The sequence below is a fragment of the Ischnura elegans genome, chromosome 12 (genome assembly GCF_921293095.1).
Source record: "Ischnura elegans chromosome 12, ioIscEleg1.1, whole genome shotgun sequence".
NCBI lineage: Eukaryota > Metazoa > Arthropoda > Insecta > Odonata > Coenagrionidae > Ischnura > Ischnura elegans.
The window spans coordinates 5754871-5772830 of NC_060257.1; the positions used below are offsets into that span (position 1 = coordinate 5754871).

Here is a 17960-nt window from a genome sequence, read left to right on the forward strand (position 1 = left end):
AAAGCAAATGAATAATGACTGGCAACAGGTATTTTAGGTCTGGTGCAAAGACATAATGCAATAGAACTGTCAAGGTGAGCCATATGTCGACCTCAATAGTGAAACAGAAAAGTAGTCTCCAGTGGCTCCTTACTTCCTCCACCCAACCCCAACTGGTTACCTATAACTCCTTTATCTTTTTTTCCATTTACATGAGACATGCATCTCTTCATATTTATCCTAATGAAATCCCCTCACTCCGTATTCATGACACTATATTTTGCATAGGTATGCCTTTCACCAATGGTTCTGGATTCAGCATGGTAGATGACCATTTTATAGACCTCTATGACAGGGCCTACCTCAATCCCCTCCAAATGAGTAAGTATTTTGTTAAGTGAAACAGAAAAGTAGTCTCCAACGGTCGTAGCATTAGGGATCATGTTACAGGTACGAAACTAATTACTGTTCCTATCTGTCAATGCCCACGGATGCCATATGGCAGCGCTGGGCCAATACTCCTGCAATGCATTTAATATGTGAATTTTGGCGTACATTTCGGTGCACATACTTAGTAGAAGATTTTCTCTATTATTCAGTCAGGTTGAATTGTGTTCATTTTGTTGAGCTCATATGTAACATATTTTATAAAAGTGAAAGATATGTGATTTAAAAAAAAACTTTGGGTGCTGACGGGATATCAACAACCGCAAGAGGCATGAAGTTTAAAAATTTCTCATAAAAATTTCTCATTTGTCAGTACCTGAATCAGAAGCTTTACAGATGCAGAATGAGCTTTAAAAACCATAGTGGAATCCACCTTTTTTGAACGAAAAAACTGAGCCAGTAACATATTTTTTTTCAAATATTTGAAGCCAAGTAAACATCAATAAATTTTTTCAACACTCAAAACCCGGGTTTGATATCAAGAATTGTAAATAAATTATGATGGAAAACAAAATTATTTGATTTAATAACCCTTTTCTGCTGCCATATTGTGTTCAATTTACTTAGCAACATGAAGAAATCAACACACACCCAAAATCATAATTTTCCAGAATGTTATTTGAACGTCAGGTCGATATTTACAAGTATGAAATAACTTTAAGTTGTGGAGTTTTATATAAAAGTTGCTCCGTAGTGCTTTCAACGTAAAAATGGAGCGGTTAACTGATTTCTCTTGTTTTAAAATAGGCAAATTTGGGGTATTTGAGTGATAGCTGAACAATAAACTTTCATGTGGATTTCGCGATGAACATCAAGAATAGGGCCGAGATCATTGTGGTGATGAAAAATTAAAATAAATTATTTTTATTTAAATGCACACAATACTGAAATTTATCAAGTGATGAAGAAATTTTCGTCGAATACCCGGAAATTCATCGAGGAGGATCACCTAAGAGGTACGTTAGATGTTAGCGCTACTACGGCCATTGTGAGTACTATTTAGTAATCGCGGCAGTAACTTTGGGACTCTGGGAGATGTTTCTATTACCATATACGATGAATTGGGAAAGGCTGAGCGAAATGCGTGGTGCTAATGAAATATGAAAGGGATTTGTGGTTGCCGTCGACGGAGAGAATTGAAATGAAAGACTGTGGGATGTTATCTTAAAGTATTGGACGTAATGAGCTACGAATCTTCTCTCCTGAGGGTAAGGTATATTTCTTGTTTGTTCAATTGAATGACAATTGCTATTTTTTGTACGTTGCAATTTGCCGACTGCTAGGTATACCCGAAGGTTATCAGCTACTCATAATCTATGTGGATTTTAGTGGTGCTTGGGCTTGTTATGCTTTAAATCCGTTTGTATAAACAGTTTAGAGTAGTTTTTATTCGTTCTGAAGTAAACCCGTGCTCAATTAGTTGATTTTTAGGTTTATAATTCAATCAAGGGCAAATGGTGTGAACGACGATCAGTCGAAAAACAATTGTCATCATTAAGAAATGGCTCTGCGTTATATACTCCGTCCATAATTTTATTTGCGTTATTATTTCTAGAAGCTTAAAGGATTCTGCTGTTGAAAAGCAACCTGTTTACGTGTTATGCTGTTGTAGCCTCTTCCTATCAGTCAATTGTAATTTTTAGCTGAATTATTTGGTTTTAAATTTCCCTCAATGTCTTACAATTTCTTGACGTTGCCCTATATTCGATGGGGAAACTTATCCGATGTCGATTAGATCCATGGATGATCGTAGATTGTCGTTGAGTCATTCGTTATACCTTGAATTTATTGCAATAATTTGGTATCAGGTGGTTTAGGGCACGATTATCGCTGAGGAATTACATATACTCTCATTCGAAGTTGTTGGGCCACATTTCATGCTACCTAAACATCAGAATGTTTGAAAACATGGGCACCGCAACCTTAATTAAGACTCGTGCTAGGCGAAAAGCCTCGCCGGCTGCTTTCCTCGTTTATTTTTTATTTAAAAACACACCCGTCCCCCGCCTTTCCCTCACCACTCCGCGATCGGGCTGCTTCTTTTTCTGCTCTCCCCCCACCCCCTGCCTTCCAACCATATCCACTCCGCGACTCTCGCGACTCCGTTCCTTCGAGACGAGGCTATGAGAGAGGGAGATACAACCCAAGTCGAGAGAGTGTGGCACATGTAGCAGTGGAGAGTCGAGATCGGGAAGGTCTAAGAGATAGACCTTTTTTTAGCGGGGCTCGCGGCGGTCAGGTTCTCGCGGGGAAGGCCTTATAGTATACCGTCTTGACGGAGGTGCATCGCAAGCCCTTCTTAACAAATATCCCTCCCAAATGGCAGGAGGAGCGCGTGGCTCTCGGGAGAATGTGGACGCAGTGGATTCCTCGTCGGACGCGGCGGCCAAGGAAGACGACAAGCGACCCCTGGGGTCGCCGGCTGCCGGCGCCCCCGCGGTGGTGAAGGCCTCAGTGGACTCCCCGCGTCCCCAGCGCGCCCTTCCGGTGCGGCGCCAGCCCCCGATGGACGGGGGCACGAGGGCCTGGGTGGTACTCGTGGCCAGCTTCCTCACCAACGGCATTGTGTTCGGCGTGATGAATTCGTACAGCGTCATCTACGCGGTCCTGCAGGCGAAATTGGAGGCGGAGGGCGTCGGGGATGCATCGTCCAAAGCATGTGAGTCGGGAGGCGGTTCTTCCGCGTCATTTACCCAGGGAATGAATTGGGAGTGGAATGAATTGCAATTCTCCGCTTTATTTCAAATTTAATTAGCCCACTAGGTTCTACAAATAATATGTATGACTTTGGAGTCCCTGACTCGTCTAGTCGTGCTTTTGAAGAAAGTGGAAAATCGCAGTTCATTAAATAGTCCATGGCGGAACAGTTCAACCACATGGACCATAGTGACTTCAGTAATGAGTAAAGTCTTCTTTGGTGTTCCAACAGCAGTTACGCTCCATACGGACTGTGTTCGTGAGGCAATCGGCCGCTGCAACCGAGGGGTGGTCCACTCTCCCAATACCACCCTCTTTGTGAGTTGGAAGAAAGTCGCTATGCTATCTTCAAACTTTCTTCTTACCATAAAATGTTCTTTCAGGTTTTCAGATCGTGTTTTGAGTTTTTTTTCGCGTGGGTTCCAGTTGTGCGTAAGAGCACCCCTCGCCCACGTAAAAAATAATTAATATTCATCACCCCGAAAACAGCAGTGTCAGGCCTTTACATCGGGGAGGGGGCTACTACAAATGAAAATAGACTACCGCAAACAACCATGCCCTAGATGGGAGCAACCTACCCAGGCGGGACTCGAACTTGCGGCCACTTGGCGGGCGAGAACTGTAACCCGCCGCCACCGATATTCTTCTTTATTATTTCCTTTTTAAATAAATTTGAAGAATATACCCCAATAAATTTTAAATAAAGATGCTACCCAGGATTCAGAAGTTATAGCTTTTGCCTGTTTAATTTTTTCAGTTTTTCCGATTAAATTCACGTTTTACCCCAGATTGTTTCGAGTATTCGGGGAGATTGCGCGTCGACTCATTTACTTTGGTGAAGCTTTGAATTGGGATTTGGTTTGTGTTGTGCTCAGCCGCAGAGTGCTAAGGGTTGTGGATCGTTGTTTATTACTCCCCCTCCCTCCCCTGAAATATTTGCGAAATGCGGTCTTGGCAGCACCCCCAACGAATGAACACCCTCTGCAAAGCATGTGAGTGGAAAGAAAGTTTCTATACGAGGGGATGAGAAGCCATAGGGTACGTGTGATTTTTTCTTAACGGAGTTAGGTAAAAACGTTGATAGAAGAAATACACAAAAACATGGTTGCCAAGGGATACGAATGAGTCTCTGATCTGTGCAGACATCGAATGGAAAGTCAAATCCACAACTAAATATCTGGGTGATCTCGTTTGTTTTCTTAGCCTAATTTCTGTTCCATACTCTGTTCAGAAAAATAATCACTTGGACCCCTTAGGTTCTCACCCCTAGTACTATTTCCCACCGCGGCTCCATTAAAACAAATTCATCTCGGATTTTATTCAGGGTGGAAAACTCGATAAGGTTAAGGTTGATGTGGTGGGAGGCCGCATCAGGTTGACGGATTCAAACCGCTGGAATGTTTGGGAATCTCGGTCTTCTTCTCGGGCTTTCAACGTGGTGATTTTTAACTTCATATGGATTATTAGGCTGATGTGGTGCAAGTCCGTAGACAGCCGGGGTGGAAGGGTTAAACCCCCGTCCTCCCCCCGAATTTATATAATTTACAGACTTGAAATAATGAACAAGGAAGATTTCTCGGGTTTTTTCACCCCGGGTAAGGTGATCCATAAATCCTTTCGACGTTTCGATGTGCAATTCGGTCATAGTCCTCAGGGATTCAGGAATCCATTGTCATTCCTAATCCATCGGATTCCTGAATCGCCGAGGACGAAAAACGAGTTGCACACTGAAACGTCGGAAGGAGATACGGAGGACCTTACCCGGTGTGAAACCCGATAAATCTTCATTGTCACTGTTCGCCGGAAAAAAACAGACATTGAAATGATGAAGTTCATCGAATGTAATCTTCACATAAAAATGACTTATGGTTGGTGTGGTATAGAGTCGCAGCGAACAGCGCAAGATCGAAGGGTTCCTTTTGCACCCCTGCCCCCCCCCCCCCCCCAAGAAATGTTTGGAGGATGCGATGTCAAGTGCACCCACTCCAAAGGACAGCCTCTGCAGAACGTGTCGATTGGAAAACAGTTCGTATGAGTTCACCGGAGCCAAATTCGGAGTATGTGCTGTTGTTAGAATTGAATTTTCCACATTTTCATTACAATTGAATGACACTACTAGATTCGATACACTATCATTTTCGAGTGTCAGTGTATCGAATCTAGATTAGATTAGACGCATTGATAGTCGTGTAATTAATTTGTTTTTCCAAATTGGGAAATTGAAATTCTTGCAAAAGTCATGGTGAAACAGTTCCAACACATTGATAAGCTATGATGACGGTAGAATCTTTTCTCGCGTTTCCAACCGGATGTGATAGGTCCATATCATATGAAGATAGATAGGTGCTTGGCTGCAGCATGTTATTGGGGCGGGGGTGGTTTAAACCCCAGAAATGTACCTTTCGTCTTACGTGTATCCCCACCAAATGAACAATCGCTGCAAAGAATTTTAATTTGAAAGAAAGTTCTTATGTTTTGAATGAGAGTTTCTCGGGTTTGCAGCCGGGCAAGAGTGTTGTTCATTTTCTGCAACGTTTCGAGGTGCAACACGTTTCCGTCGTGAGGGAATGATGCCGGTGCCAACCGAGCAGACTGAATGATGCGCCGAAGGCACTTGAAAGATTGTACCGATAGCCAAGTAAGCCACCACTACCAATGTGATAACAAAAAAATAAGATAAAAATGACGTATGGTTGCGTCACATGTGTATTGTGTTGTTTGTGAGAAGGAGAAGCTTGATATCTAATTTACTTTTTGTAAACTGAGCAACTAAATCTAGGAAAGCAAAATTTAAAAAAAGGCTGGAACAATTAAGAATTGGCTTAACTATTTTTTGTATTTTCGTTGCTGAAATAGCATTTTGTATTTTTTTGGTTTAGATTAAAGTCCTTTTCGTTTTTTAATCTTTTAAAACTGTGTTTTCAAAAAGAAATTTTGAGTTTTGTATTTTGAGGATTATGCTGGTGCCATGGCCGTGGCCTGTATTTATACTTGTATCGTAGTTGTTGTCTCTTCCCATTGGTCGGCACCGATTTTCGTCCTCCAATCACTTAATAGTTTTCAGCAATGGCCCTCTATTGTTGCCTAGCGCGTACCCGCTGTCTCTATTGAAATTTCGGTTTTCCAATCGGAGTTCAATTGCCTCTTCAGATATTCCCTCCCAATAATTGGATCCTCGGCATAGAATTATCTTCAAGTGATCTGAATATTATATTAATTGAATTGGAAGCTGGTGAGCTGAAGATGGTACAAAATATGTTGAAACCGGACGTGAAATGTGTTTGTGGAAAATTTAGATTAACTTTTAATTAAAAAGTACGAATTATTTGACGTACGCCAACTCGGAGGAAAGCGAGTTCGAAGTCAGTCATAGTTTCCCTTATCGTAGTAGTCCAACGTCTGCTCTGGCTAACTTTATATTTTTTTAACGACATTATTTGGATTGGATGCGGTGATTCGTATTCACTTTTGATTTTAGTGCTGATATTGGGAAAAAAACGTGGAAATTTTATTTTTTGTTTTTCTTCTAGTATAGTCTTTTAATCCCAGGAATAAAAGTTCGCTACAGCTTCTAATATTTGTTTTTATCATCGTATGAAGTCTTATATAAGGAAAAGTAACGTAAAAATAATTCCACAACATAAGGAAAAGTAAAGATTTTTCATTTTCATTATGATTAGTACATTCCATAAAATCTCGCCTGAAACAACCAATGGTATGAAGTCTTAAACATTAATGCGTTTATGAATTTACCACTGCAATATGGAATATATCCATATCAATTTTTTCCCCTGTCGCACCTTCGTGTTAGGTGAAAAAAATCCTCGAAAAATGCGTTCTGCTTGCATTCTTCGTGCTGTAGTTGTATTATTTGTGCGGTGTCGCAATTGTATTTTTACTTCAAGGCAAGGGTCCAATCGCTTCTATTACTTTTCGATCGTTACACTTTCTTTCGTTGCGAATTTTCTCCCGCGATCCGTCCACTTGGCTGCATGTCTTATTCCGTATCCAAGTCGGCTGATTCCATTCCACCCCTCCCCAAAATTCTTCGCTAAGCAAATCGGGTGTACGCCTTCAACTGTCTGCTTTCTTCTTCTGCGATCGTGGGGGGGGCGGGGCCATCAACCCTCGATGTACGCGTCGCCCAGCAACCGGTTGACTTGTTTGCCCTCCCACCTTACAAAGCGGGCCCAGCGGTTGGCTGATGATTCCATATGCTGACCAGAGATGGGAAAAGTCGCTATTTTTTTCAGAGATTCGATCTTTACGAATCAAGTCACTAGAGTGATCCAATAAATTTATTCTATCGCTTAATCCTGCGTCATTTGATACATATGATGGGAACACGTGTTTACGGAAGGTTACGTTTACCTCTACCAATCGTTACTCTATGGAATTTTAGTTGTTTACGCACTTTTGATAGATTGTTTTCTCTCCCTGAACGAGTTAATGAACTGCGGCTTTAGTGACGTCACTGACTCATGGTGCGTGGGCGGCGACCTTCGAAATTTCTTATTTTAAACTTTGCGGGAGACTGGCTGAAATTGGGAAGACTTCTTCTTCCTTGTGAATCATCTAGAAAATGTTCTTCTCAGTCATAAATTTTCGAGGTGCCTTTACTATTTCCTTTTTAATGAGATATCATAAATTCGTTGATTTGGAGCATGCTGAACGATACAAACGGTTTTGTTAAACGACTTAGGTCGGAAGACATAGTTAATACTTAAAAGTGTACAATTTTGAGTATAAATTTGCGATTAATTCCATAAATATTTTCTTATATTGTAACAAATATTCTTAAGGTTGTGGATTGTCGCCGAGTGTAAAGTCTTCTATCACCGAATTAAATCTAAACTTGAAGCTGGTACGTGGTGGAAGGCCTCCATATCTGCCATGAAAGACACTTCGTTACTTCCACAATTTATTTTAAAATTTAAACCAGTTTCGGCTGTTACGCCATTATCAAGAGCATGGATTTATGTAGTTGATAATGGCGTAACAGCTGAAACCGGTGGTAATTTTTAAATAAATTATGGAAGTGACGAAGTGTCTTTCATGGCTGATATCAATCATCGAAGATTCGGCGTGAGTGTGGCCTACAAGGGGGTGTAAGGCGCTGGAAATCGTGTTCCAAGACCTCTATGCTGGAAACAGCCACGCTGAAACGTGCACACACACTTTTGGCCTGTTCTCACGCTGCGACTACTCGTCCGAAATCCTTATCTCCCTCCTCCGTTTGTTACCGCCCCCTCTCCCCTGTCTCTATCCTCACCTTGTTTCTCTCGCATCCTCCCGTATATGTATTCGGAGCGAGACTTCACGACTTCCAGCCTGCTCTCTGCCACCACCTCCAAATACGTTCGTCCCTCCTCGCGAACCTTTTTGTGGTCGTGTGGGCTCTCGCACATGTTAAGCGTTTAGTGCGTTGGAAGGCAAACGGAGTCTCAATGCAGTCACTTTCAGAACGAATGCGGTGAGGAACGGGACGATGATCGGCATCACTCACCAAATCATTCAAACCGGAGGCTGATTTTTAACCCTATTACTGCCAGCCCATTTCATGTGGGATGTACGAAGACTACCAAGACTATTTTCCGGAATTAGCAACATTTCTGATTTAAACAATTTTCAGCTACTTAATTTTATTTAATACGTCTAGATTTTTTCCCAATTCTTAATATCTTATAACCATAGGTAGATTATGGGGGTTTGCATAAATTACAGCCGTGAAAAAGGCCACAGTCATGAAAAAAAAGTGAAATAATTTCGGCCCCTGGCAGTTTTCGCTTAACCAGCGAGGGCCAATGCATCGGCCCGGTGTCAGTAAAAGGGTTAATGGGTGAGGATAGAGCTCTCCCCTGAATTATCCACGTTACCACACATCTTAGCTGGTGACTGTTTCAAGTCGAGTTACGCCACATGAAGTTGTTGTGAGCTGGTAGAACGTCTCACAAGTAATCAACTCCTTAGATACCTACGTCTGGTTGAGGGAGGTTAAGAACGAGGCTTATACCAGGCACGTATCCAGAAATTTTCGGGGAGGAGGAGCATGGGTCGCCTTCGGGTTGCCTGCATTGACATTTATCGACATTAACGTAAAACTCGCTGGCTGGCCCCCCATCTCCCGAAGGTTGGTTCGATTAAAGGAGAGTAGAGCTCACCCAGGTGTAGCCCACGGGCGTGTGATGGTCACACATTCGGGGCGGGGGGGCCGATTCAACTTATCCGAGGGCCTTCGCACTTCGAGAGATTTGTTTTGGGGTGTTCAAAGGCTTTATCACCCGGGATTTGAAACGGGGAACTCACGATCAGAAGCCAGGTTCTTTACCTACAAGGCTATCACGCCTCGCCTATGGCAGTAATGAGGGTGAAGAAACAGAGAGGGAAAAATGTGAGAGGAATATATAGTGTCCGTTTGAGGCTTGCTCAGTTTCCCTTGTCGCACCTCAGTTGTTATCGACGGGGTGGATGCCAGAGACGAGGGCTTCGGAAGCACCGCGATACGGACAGGCCGTAACTCAAAAAAGAAGTTAAGTAAATATTTGATGCAAAGAAAATATCGGTGGCGTCCTCCGATCCCTCTGTCTCTATTGATAGAAACTGGAACGGTATCTGGAATGGTGGTGCGTAGGATAATGCTTATTCAATACCTTTGGAAAGTTTCATAGTATCTAGATCTGAGGTTTACTCTGAATGACACGTTAGAACTCTTTTGAGTGTAAGAGATGACGCTAGTTTTGAAGAAATTTACAAAAGTAAAGGAGAAAAATGAGATGAGATTTCGCTGATAGAGTTAAGTAGAATGTTAAGCATAAATAACAAGATCATTTTTCACGTACAAGATCGGGGATGGCGTCGATGACAGCTCAAATGATGGCTCTCGGACGTCATCATTTTTAGGAATGGCAGCTTTGATATTCCAGAGAACCGTCTGTGTCTATTGATAGATAGACTGATTTCTAGTTTCCTGCGTGGTAGGCTAATAATGCTTGAGAAATTAAGAAGTAGTATATTTAAGAGCGACCATAAACTTAGGACTTCGCCATATTTCTAATGCGACAGAATTGATAGGATAGGAGAGATATTTTGCCGAATGGACAGGCGTTGGGATTCGGCTTTCCCCAGGACAATATACGACTTAATCAAATAATAGATGGGATTCAGTGGTCAAATATTTCTAGCAATGACTTCTTCTCTACTCAACGACTGGTGTCCTAACACCCCCCTCCACACGCCTTTTGAGGCGGCTTTTGGTGTAATATAAATATGTAATTATTGATTGTTTTTATAGAAGTCATGGATGAAGTAAACAAAAAAATCGCAGTTAAATTCTGTGGTCCAGAGAAGCATTCGCGTACAATAACGCCAAAAATCTCAGGCGATTAGAAGTAGTAAATTATTTGTTTACTGTGGTACGACGATATCATGGGAAAACGTGGCCTTACGAGGGTGGAGACGTGTGAATTTATTACCTTGTTTATAAAATGCAAATCTTCACAACTAAGGCATCGCGTGGATATTATGTATATTTCATGAGTTTATATGGTTATAATGTATATTTCATGAGAATATAAAATGGTTGGTGGATATCATATTTAAAAGAAAGTAATTAGGATGAAGTAGACTATACTTCTGAAATTTCTTAATACCTCGTTCAGGAAAGAAATATTAACTTCGATAATATTATATGTCATTATTCAGGGATAATCATCATGGAACAGCACTTCATTCGCGGGTGCGGCAGAAATGAATTAATAAGAGAGATGTTTTCAGAACGGATATGTATAAGGCTTCGTTTTTTCCCGAAAAATGAAATATTTTAGTAAATCATTAATTTATTGAACATTTATATTGGAAATTATCTGAAAACTGCTGCTATCTGAAAATTGAAATTTTGATCACAAGAGATGAATGTCTTATTCTGAAATAATGTTTGACAGATTTCATCAAATTATGAAGATATTACTCGTAGTGGGCGAAACGTTCTATGTTCTTTTAGAGATAGATGAGAGTAATCTTTTTATTTGGCCTATTAATGCGCCAGATTCCTATGAGGTTTAAAAAGATTCATACTCAGTAGGCCTAGTAGACGGGGATGGTGAAAAATAAATTTATTATCGTGTTTTAATTCTGTTTGCGCGCGTGAGAGAGGCTACTCTTATAAGTGTATATAAATGAATTCGCCCAACATCCATTTTCGTGTCCATCCACGGATCCCATTAGGTCAATCGCGATTCAGAGTCTACGTAAACGGCCTCATTTTCTCTTTAAAAATAATTACATACTCGGGTGTAAGACGTGGTTTTTCTCCTTTCCATTTCCCGTTACGTTCTAATTTTCTGGAGCAGCTTACGGATCGTGGGTTTATTAGATGGAGTTTCCGTCGTCACTAGATTCGCGCGGCGAATCGGAATGTGTTTGAGCCACGAATATTACCAAAGGGAATTCGTCAGTCGACTTCCTTCTTTATTGTCACCAACCGCGGAGTTTCATGTGTTTTCTATGGTCACCACTCACGTCCCTAACCAGCAATACGATCTGAATTGCACGGGGAAATTAGGTATTAGCTACAATTAGTGCTGTCAACCGAACTTTACATTTTTTACGATGTGATTTATTTTATGCACAGCTTTTCAATGATGTACCTCGCTTACGCTTTAAACTAACCATTTGCGGCCTCTTTGCCATGATTTCCGTCTTGTATTCTTTTCTAGGTTTAGTCACCCTGATGTCATCGGCTAGGTACCGGTGCTATCGAAATATATCGAGTTAGTGCTCTTTTAGGTGTTCCAGATGTCGCACAATCTTGATTCGAAGTAAAAACATTCTGTAGGGAGTAACAATTTGTGTTCGTGGAGTTGTTCAGTAATTAAGGCCAGAGAAAGGCTTAAGTAGCCAACTAGGTACCTACGACTTATTGAATGACGTCATAAAAGCGGTACCCATAAAGCTCCGGGCTTCTATATCTTGGTTTTCCAAGGAAACTTTCACCATAACTTGGATGCCATCCTTTCTATCCCACGCAAGAACGTCGTTTTCCGTAAAGGCATTCATGAAATAAGATTGTTTTGGATACGATTGTTTGGATCTGTACCGATCGACCTCCCTCGTGGATTTCGGGGATCAACATTCACATGTCAACATGTTACTGCAGTCATAACCGATTTACTGAAAAATAACTGTGATTGCTTATGGTGGATAATGATATCGTCTAAATTGATTTAAAGTACTCCAGAGTAATTACTTTTTGTGGTATAACTATTCTAATGCTGTAGGTCTCATATATGCGAAAAATCAGCCTCACGCAGAATTACAGCGTCAAGATTTTGAGGCGTGTAATGGTGGTTGCGGCATCGACAGGATACTTTCTCTGGATTCAGATGTTCACAGCGCATTCAAGGTGTACCCTGGTGAGGGTTACATAGCATCTTGTTTCACTTTGAAAGACACAGTGATGACGAGGTTCATCCTAGAAATTTGAGTATCATATAATAACAAGCAGATAATGCGTGACGAAAGGAGATGAAGTTAGGAATCGTCAAGAGTGTTGTGGAATGATTTTCGGATGATGAAATAAAAGAGAGGTGCTATTTCGCTCTCGTGCGGCCACACCTGGAATATGAAGCGAGCGTATGGGATCCATCACAGGGAGACTCAATCCGTGAACTCAGTAAAATACAAAGGATAGCTGAGCGAGTGCTACTACCTATGTTGACCAATGTGCCAACCGTAACACTTATACTACAAAGGAAAGCTTCGCGATACGCCGAATAGTGCAACGGACGTACAGAAAGTGTAACACAGACATTAAGCGGATTGGAAGAGGGAGACGATAGAGACTGGTAGGCTTAAGTTGCTTGAGCAATTGAGAATAAATATCTCTCAGAGATGATATTTCGAATGATCATTCGAATGAAATTCATTCGCCGGTACCGCTTTACACGGTGAATGATTTCGGCGAATTTTCTGCGCATAAATGATGCGTACTGGTGCGACTATCGACAATGTATTTCTATTCTAACGAAATCTCCGACCGTTTCTGGCCACATGATTTGTTTTGGAAGTCGCAGACGACGGAATGCTTCCTTTACATGTGCGTTTTCATTAGAACATGCTTGAATTTTCATGCGAAAGACCATTCGAATGAAAATTCACCGTATGAAGCAGCCTTTAGAACCCCACTATATTTCCAGGTCCAGCATAAACGATAAATGAAGAGAGATGCTTATCCGAATGGCTAGGTTTGGGAATTCGCTTTTACCCGAGCAATGAAGGACTTTTATAAATGCTAGACCTAACTTCGTTAGAGCACATTCCCTTTTTATTTGCCAACGGCTGGTGTCCTAACATCCCCCGCCACGCGCCTATCGAGGCAGCTAACTTCGCAGTGTGTAGGCGTAGATGAAAGACCGTTAGTGATACATTGCGACTCGTGATCTTGCCCGGACGAGCAAAATCCTGATCAAATGGACAGTGTGTGTGTGTGTGACATGTTGGTGTCGGATGCGGTCCACCGCTGGGGCGGGCATTCCGCCAATCATCGCGGCGGCGCCCTTTGGATCACGTGTGCCGCGGGAGGCGGAAGTCATCTGCGATTGTTGTGTTTCCGGGTGTGCAGCATGGTATGAGGCAGTTGTCGTGGTGACAGTCGCGTCTTTCGGCCGTTGATCTTTTCCGTCGCGGACGGCGATAGTGACGAAGGTCAATGCCAGACCAAATGCCTGACCCCGGTCAGCCAAGGGTCAGCGACGCCCCACACAGTTTTCGCAAGCATTTCCTCGACTCTGATTTGTATCATATCCCACGGGTGGTAACGCTGAGGAGCCTGGTCATTCGGTTTCGTCCACGAGACGGTTGTGAATAACTGGAGGCGCTGTTTCCGAGTTTTTAGCGTGGACAGAGTTACGCCATCTTAGTATGACAATTGCGGGACTTAAGTTTCTGACTGATATTCTGAGTTGGCTAAGTTTTGTTCTGAAAGTGCGCTTCGTTAATTGGAAAATGCTGCCCCTATCACTGCTATTTAGCCTTGGGTGATTTCCATCGGAGTATTCCCATCATTCGCGATACTACTACTAATGTATAAACACTGTGTCTTGTTAGCCACTTTACTGGTGGGAATATCATTTAATTGAATTATCAATATCATATCCATAGTTAAAAATTCATGTCTTGAGGCCTAATTTTTCCTGTAATTATGTGTTTGGTGTGAATTTTATTGATTTTAACCAGTCAATGTGATGTAAATGCATATTTTAACCCCCGTGCGATGAACATAAATGGCCATCTGACACAGCCATTATTTACGTATTAGCATTGAAACTAAATAAATGAAAGTGCCAGGAGCGTGGTGGGACTGATAGCACCGTAGACTTTAACGCGTCGATGACCACCAGATGTCTCGTGCGTTGGAGACAGATGGAAAAGTGTGATAGAGGATCACTATGCCCGATTTTCAAGTAAAGTAAGAATTAAATTAACATCATTGCTCGCATTATCGAAAAAACCCTTAAAATTAATTGCTATCTCGGTTTTGAGTGACCGACCCAATTATTGACCGTTCTTGTCTTTTTAAGGTTTCTTGGTTGGATAACTATTATCTCTACTTTTTTTTTTAAATAAAGCGACCCGGTTTTCTTGAATAATCGGAAGAAGAGATGAATTTTGTAACGTACCGTTAACGTAGCTTTGTTTAAATATATTTACCCATCCTTTGCTCCATTTTGGCGTCCGTTTTAAAATTCATCACTTCCTTTGTTTCTTAACTAAGGTTACAATTAGAAGATAAATACATAATAATTCACGCCTGATGGTGATGATAATTATTCATCGAAATCCGGGCGTCTTTATTTAGAAACAGGAAGTGGTATAAGTAATAGTTATCCAACCAGTTAACAATTAATTAGTTGATTTCGTTCTTGTCTTTTTGTCGTTCGAATCGTTCTCATTTGGAGACTTGGCCAATGCGCATATCGTCCTTCGCATTTTTCCGTGGCGTGGGAATGGTGTCGATCTTACAAGACAACTCCGGCTCCTTCAATTGGCTGCCGATTGCCGAGGTCGCGTCTCCATCATCCGGGTCTGTGTTGGGGTAGGCCAACCCACCTCTCCTACATTACTAATGAAACGGCTGGGGAACAGTTCGGCCCCATTATTGGTCACTATTATCCTGTAAGAAGTCGTCTACTCAATATCATTAATCACTTCAATATCGCGGGCGTAACAAACATTGGCGTGTTTGAAGTTTTTTTTGCGTTAGATCCTAAATTGCCTATTAGTGCCTCTGCGAGTATTATAATAGTCATTTATTGGAATGAATGAGAAGCATGTGTCCCAGTGAATACGTAATTAAATTTTTTTGCCGTCATCCTTGATGTGTTGAGGTGGTGGGAGTTTACTTTCTAAGATTTAGAAATAAGCAAAGTGGACATTTGTTGAAATTTACCATCAATTATGAAATTTGGCCACATTAAATTTCGGAAGTGAATTTGTATGCTGTCGATACGGTTAAATTTTGTTAAAGGCTTACTCTCTGCATTGTGAAAACTGCAATATGCTTACCATCCAAGATGGCTAAGGGCCTTTTCAAAATCCCCAACAATCAAGTTAGCGTCATTGTAAATAGAAAAAATTTGAGCATCGAATTTCCAATATTACCCATTGTCCCCAAGTCATTAACTTGGCGATGATCGCTGGATGACTCGTACGTTTGGGATGTGCCCTATCCCAAGCCCTATCCGGTATCCACCATTACTCACTTGGGACTCGTCATTTCTACAACAGTATGAAAGGCCGAACAACTCGATTCTAGATATGTTGAACAACTGTTGATAGACCGTCTCGAATGGTCTCGTTTTAGCGTTCTAGACGACTGGTTCCTCGTTTCTGGTTTAAGACATCTCGAGTAGTATGAAATGTTCTAGATACGTGAGTATTGATTGGAATGCATTGAAATTTCTGATCGAAATAAAAATTCTGTTGTCGTTGTCAACCTGTCAAGCCCATCAGATTCATCACGTTTTATATAGGCTTTTGCCATTTCAATTTAGTCCCTATGACCAGTAGTCGATAATGCTCTTGTATACATTTTCATATGGGGTCGGTACCAACTCGCTCAATGCTAAACTGTTTCTATTAATGGGCATATCTGTTTACGTATATGATTGAAGTTTTTAATAGGCAATACCTTACGAAGCAAAATATAATACCGAGCGTTTTTAAGAGATGCGCATTCTTAATATTCTTTATTCGTCATCAATGAAGAAGTATTTTGCCGGAGATCCAATCCCCTCTTTCGGAGCGTTTTTTTTATCGTGCAATGTTTCTCCGCCGTGGCGCTCGCGTCTTCTTCGTCGTCGTGTGTCAATTGGGCCTCGCCCTTTTCCATTTGACCCCCGCCGAGTACACAGCGGCCATTAGCCGGGGTAAACATGTTTGTTTACCCTCTCGCTTGTTCTCCGCAAGACAAAATGTTTTCAAGGTTTTTTTTGTCTTTTTTTGTGGTTACAAAGGGTGCGTAGTCTTCGTTGCATAGCCATGGTACATAGCGATCGATCCTGGCTCATTCCGAATCCGGAAATTTATCCCGTTAACGCATTTGCCGCCTTTTAACGTATTTTGTGGTCGACCTGTTTTTTTACCCTTTTCATCGCAAATGACATGAACGAATCTGGCTGTGATAATGTATATCTGATGATGTCTTAGCCTATGTATAAAAATAGGTCACGCTGCACTTATTTATTTGAATTTACCAATTAAAATTTCAAAGCTATGCAGTCGTTATTTTAGGAAAAAATTATTTTTAAAATCACGGAAAAATCAACATTAATTTCATTGATTATTTCAATAATTTTTTTATAATTTTTGAAAAAAAATGATTGCTTACGTCATGGAAAAAAATTCAAAAGCAAACTTAAATTTGTGTTTTTTTGGCGTAATAATTTGAAAAAGTACTTTTTCGGAAAAAGTAAACGTTTTTTATCGTTTGGTAACTACAGTATTAAAAATGGATAAAATAATTCTAACCCAAGGTGAAATGTCATCATCAATAATTCAACAATCATAAGCCATTTGACTCGTTGGACACCAGTATTATGTCAATATAGATCCAGGCACCTAGTCAGAGATTTGCTTCTGGATGATGGATGGGTTGCCTAGGCTATTATTCAATGCTGCAACAATCCTTAGATTGGCTTGACGCAGCTCTCCATTCCTTTCTCCAATCTGATAGCCTTTTCATGGCGACGTATCTCTACTCCTTTATAAACTGTGCCTTGTAACTCATTCTGGGTCGTTCCTTGCCCTTCATTTGAGACCGATCGGAGCACTTTTGAATTTGGCCAAATCGTGCAATTTCACTGTTTCGTGAATTATTACCTCAAATTGAGGGAGATGCGGTGTTGCGTCATAGGGCTGAACAAAAGTTGTAAGACTCTCAGAGTGACCAGATTCGTGGGGATCTGGGAGGGCAGAGCCCCCCTAGCGAGCTAAAACGAGTAATCGTTTTTTACACCCTTAATTAGGTTTTTCTTGAGAGTATTTTGTTCTCTATGAGCCTTCGTAAAGCCCAGTAACATTTGTTATTCTAGTGTTGCTTTCAGTCACCTCTTGCTTTGCTTGGTCAACATTTTCTCCCAAATATTTGATTTCACTTACTCTTTCAAGGATAAAATCTTTTACTTTTAGACGATTACTAACGTTGTCAATGTGTCGACCTACCCTGTGATATTTTTTTCTGTCCATTTACGTGATAACCTAATTTTTATAAAATAAAACCTAATTAACTGTTTTATGCCACCTACCATAAACGATAAACCTCTACTCACAGTACTTGTCAG

At 41.2% G+C, this 17960-nt stretch overlaps 1 protein-coding gene across 4 annotated transcripts in view; it reads left to right on the forward strand.

Annotated features, from left to right (window-relative positions):
* Positions 1–999: 999 nt before the first annotated feature.
* LOC124169746 (monocarboxylate transporter 10) overlaps positions 1000–17960 on the forward strand; it is a 103811-nt gene continuing 86850 nt past the window's right edge. For 2 of the 4 annotated variants that reach the window (XM_046548445.1, XM_046548442.1), the window contains exons 1-2: positions 1014–1382; positions 2753–3085. In XM_046548445.1, the coding sequence (XP_046404401.1) occupies positions 1328–1382; positions 2753–3085 (388 nt within the window). In that variant the 5' untranslated portion in view covers positions 1014–1327. Of the gene's footprint in view, positions 1383–2752; positions 3086–17960 lie in introns of those variants that run through there. The other 2 variants (XM_046548443.1, XM_046548446.1) reach the window with 2 other exon arrangements.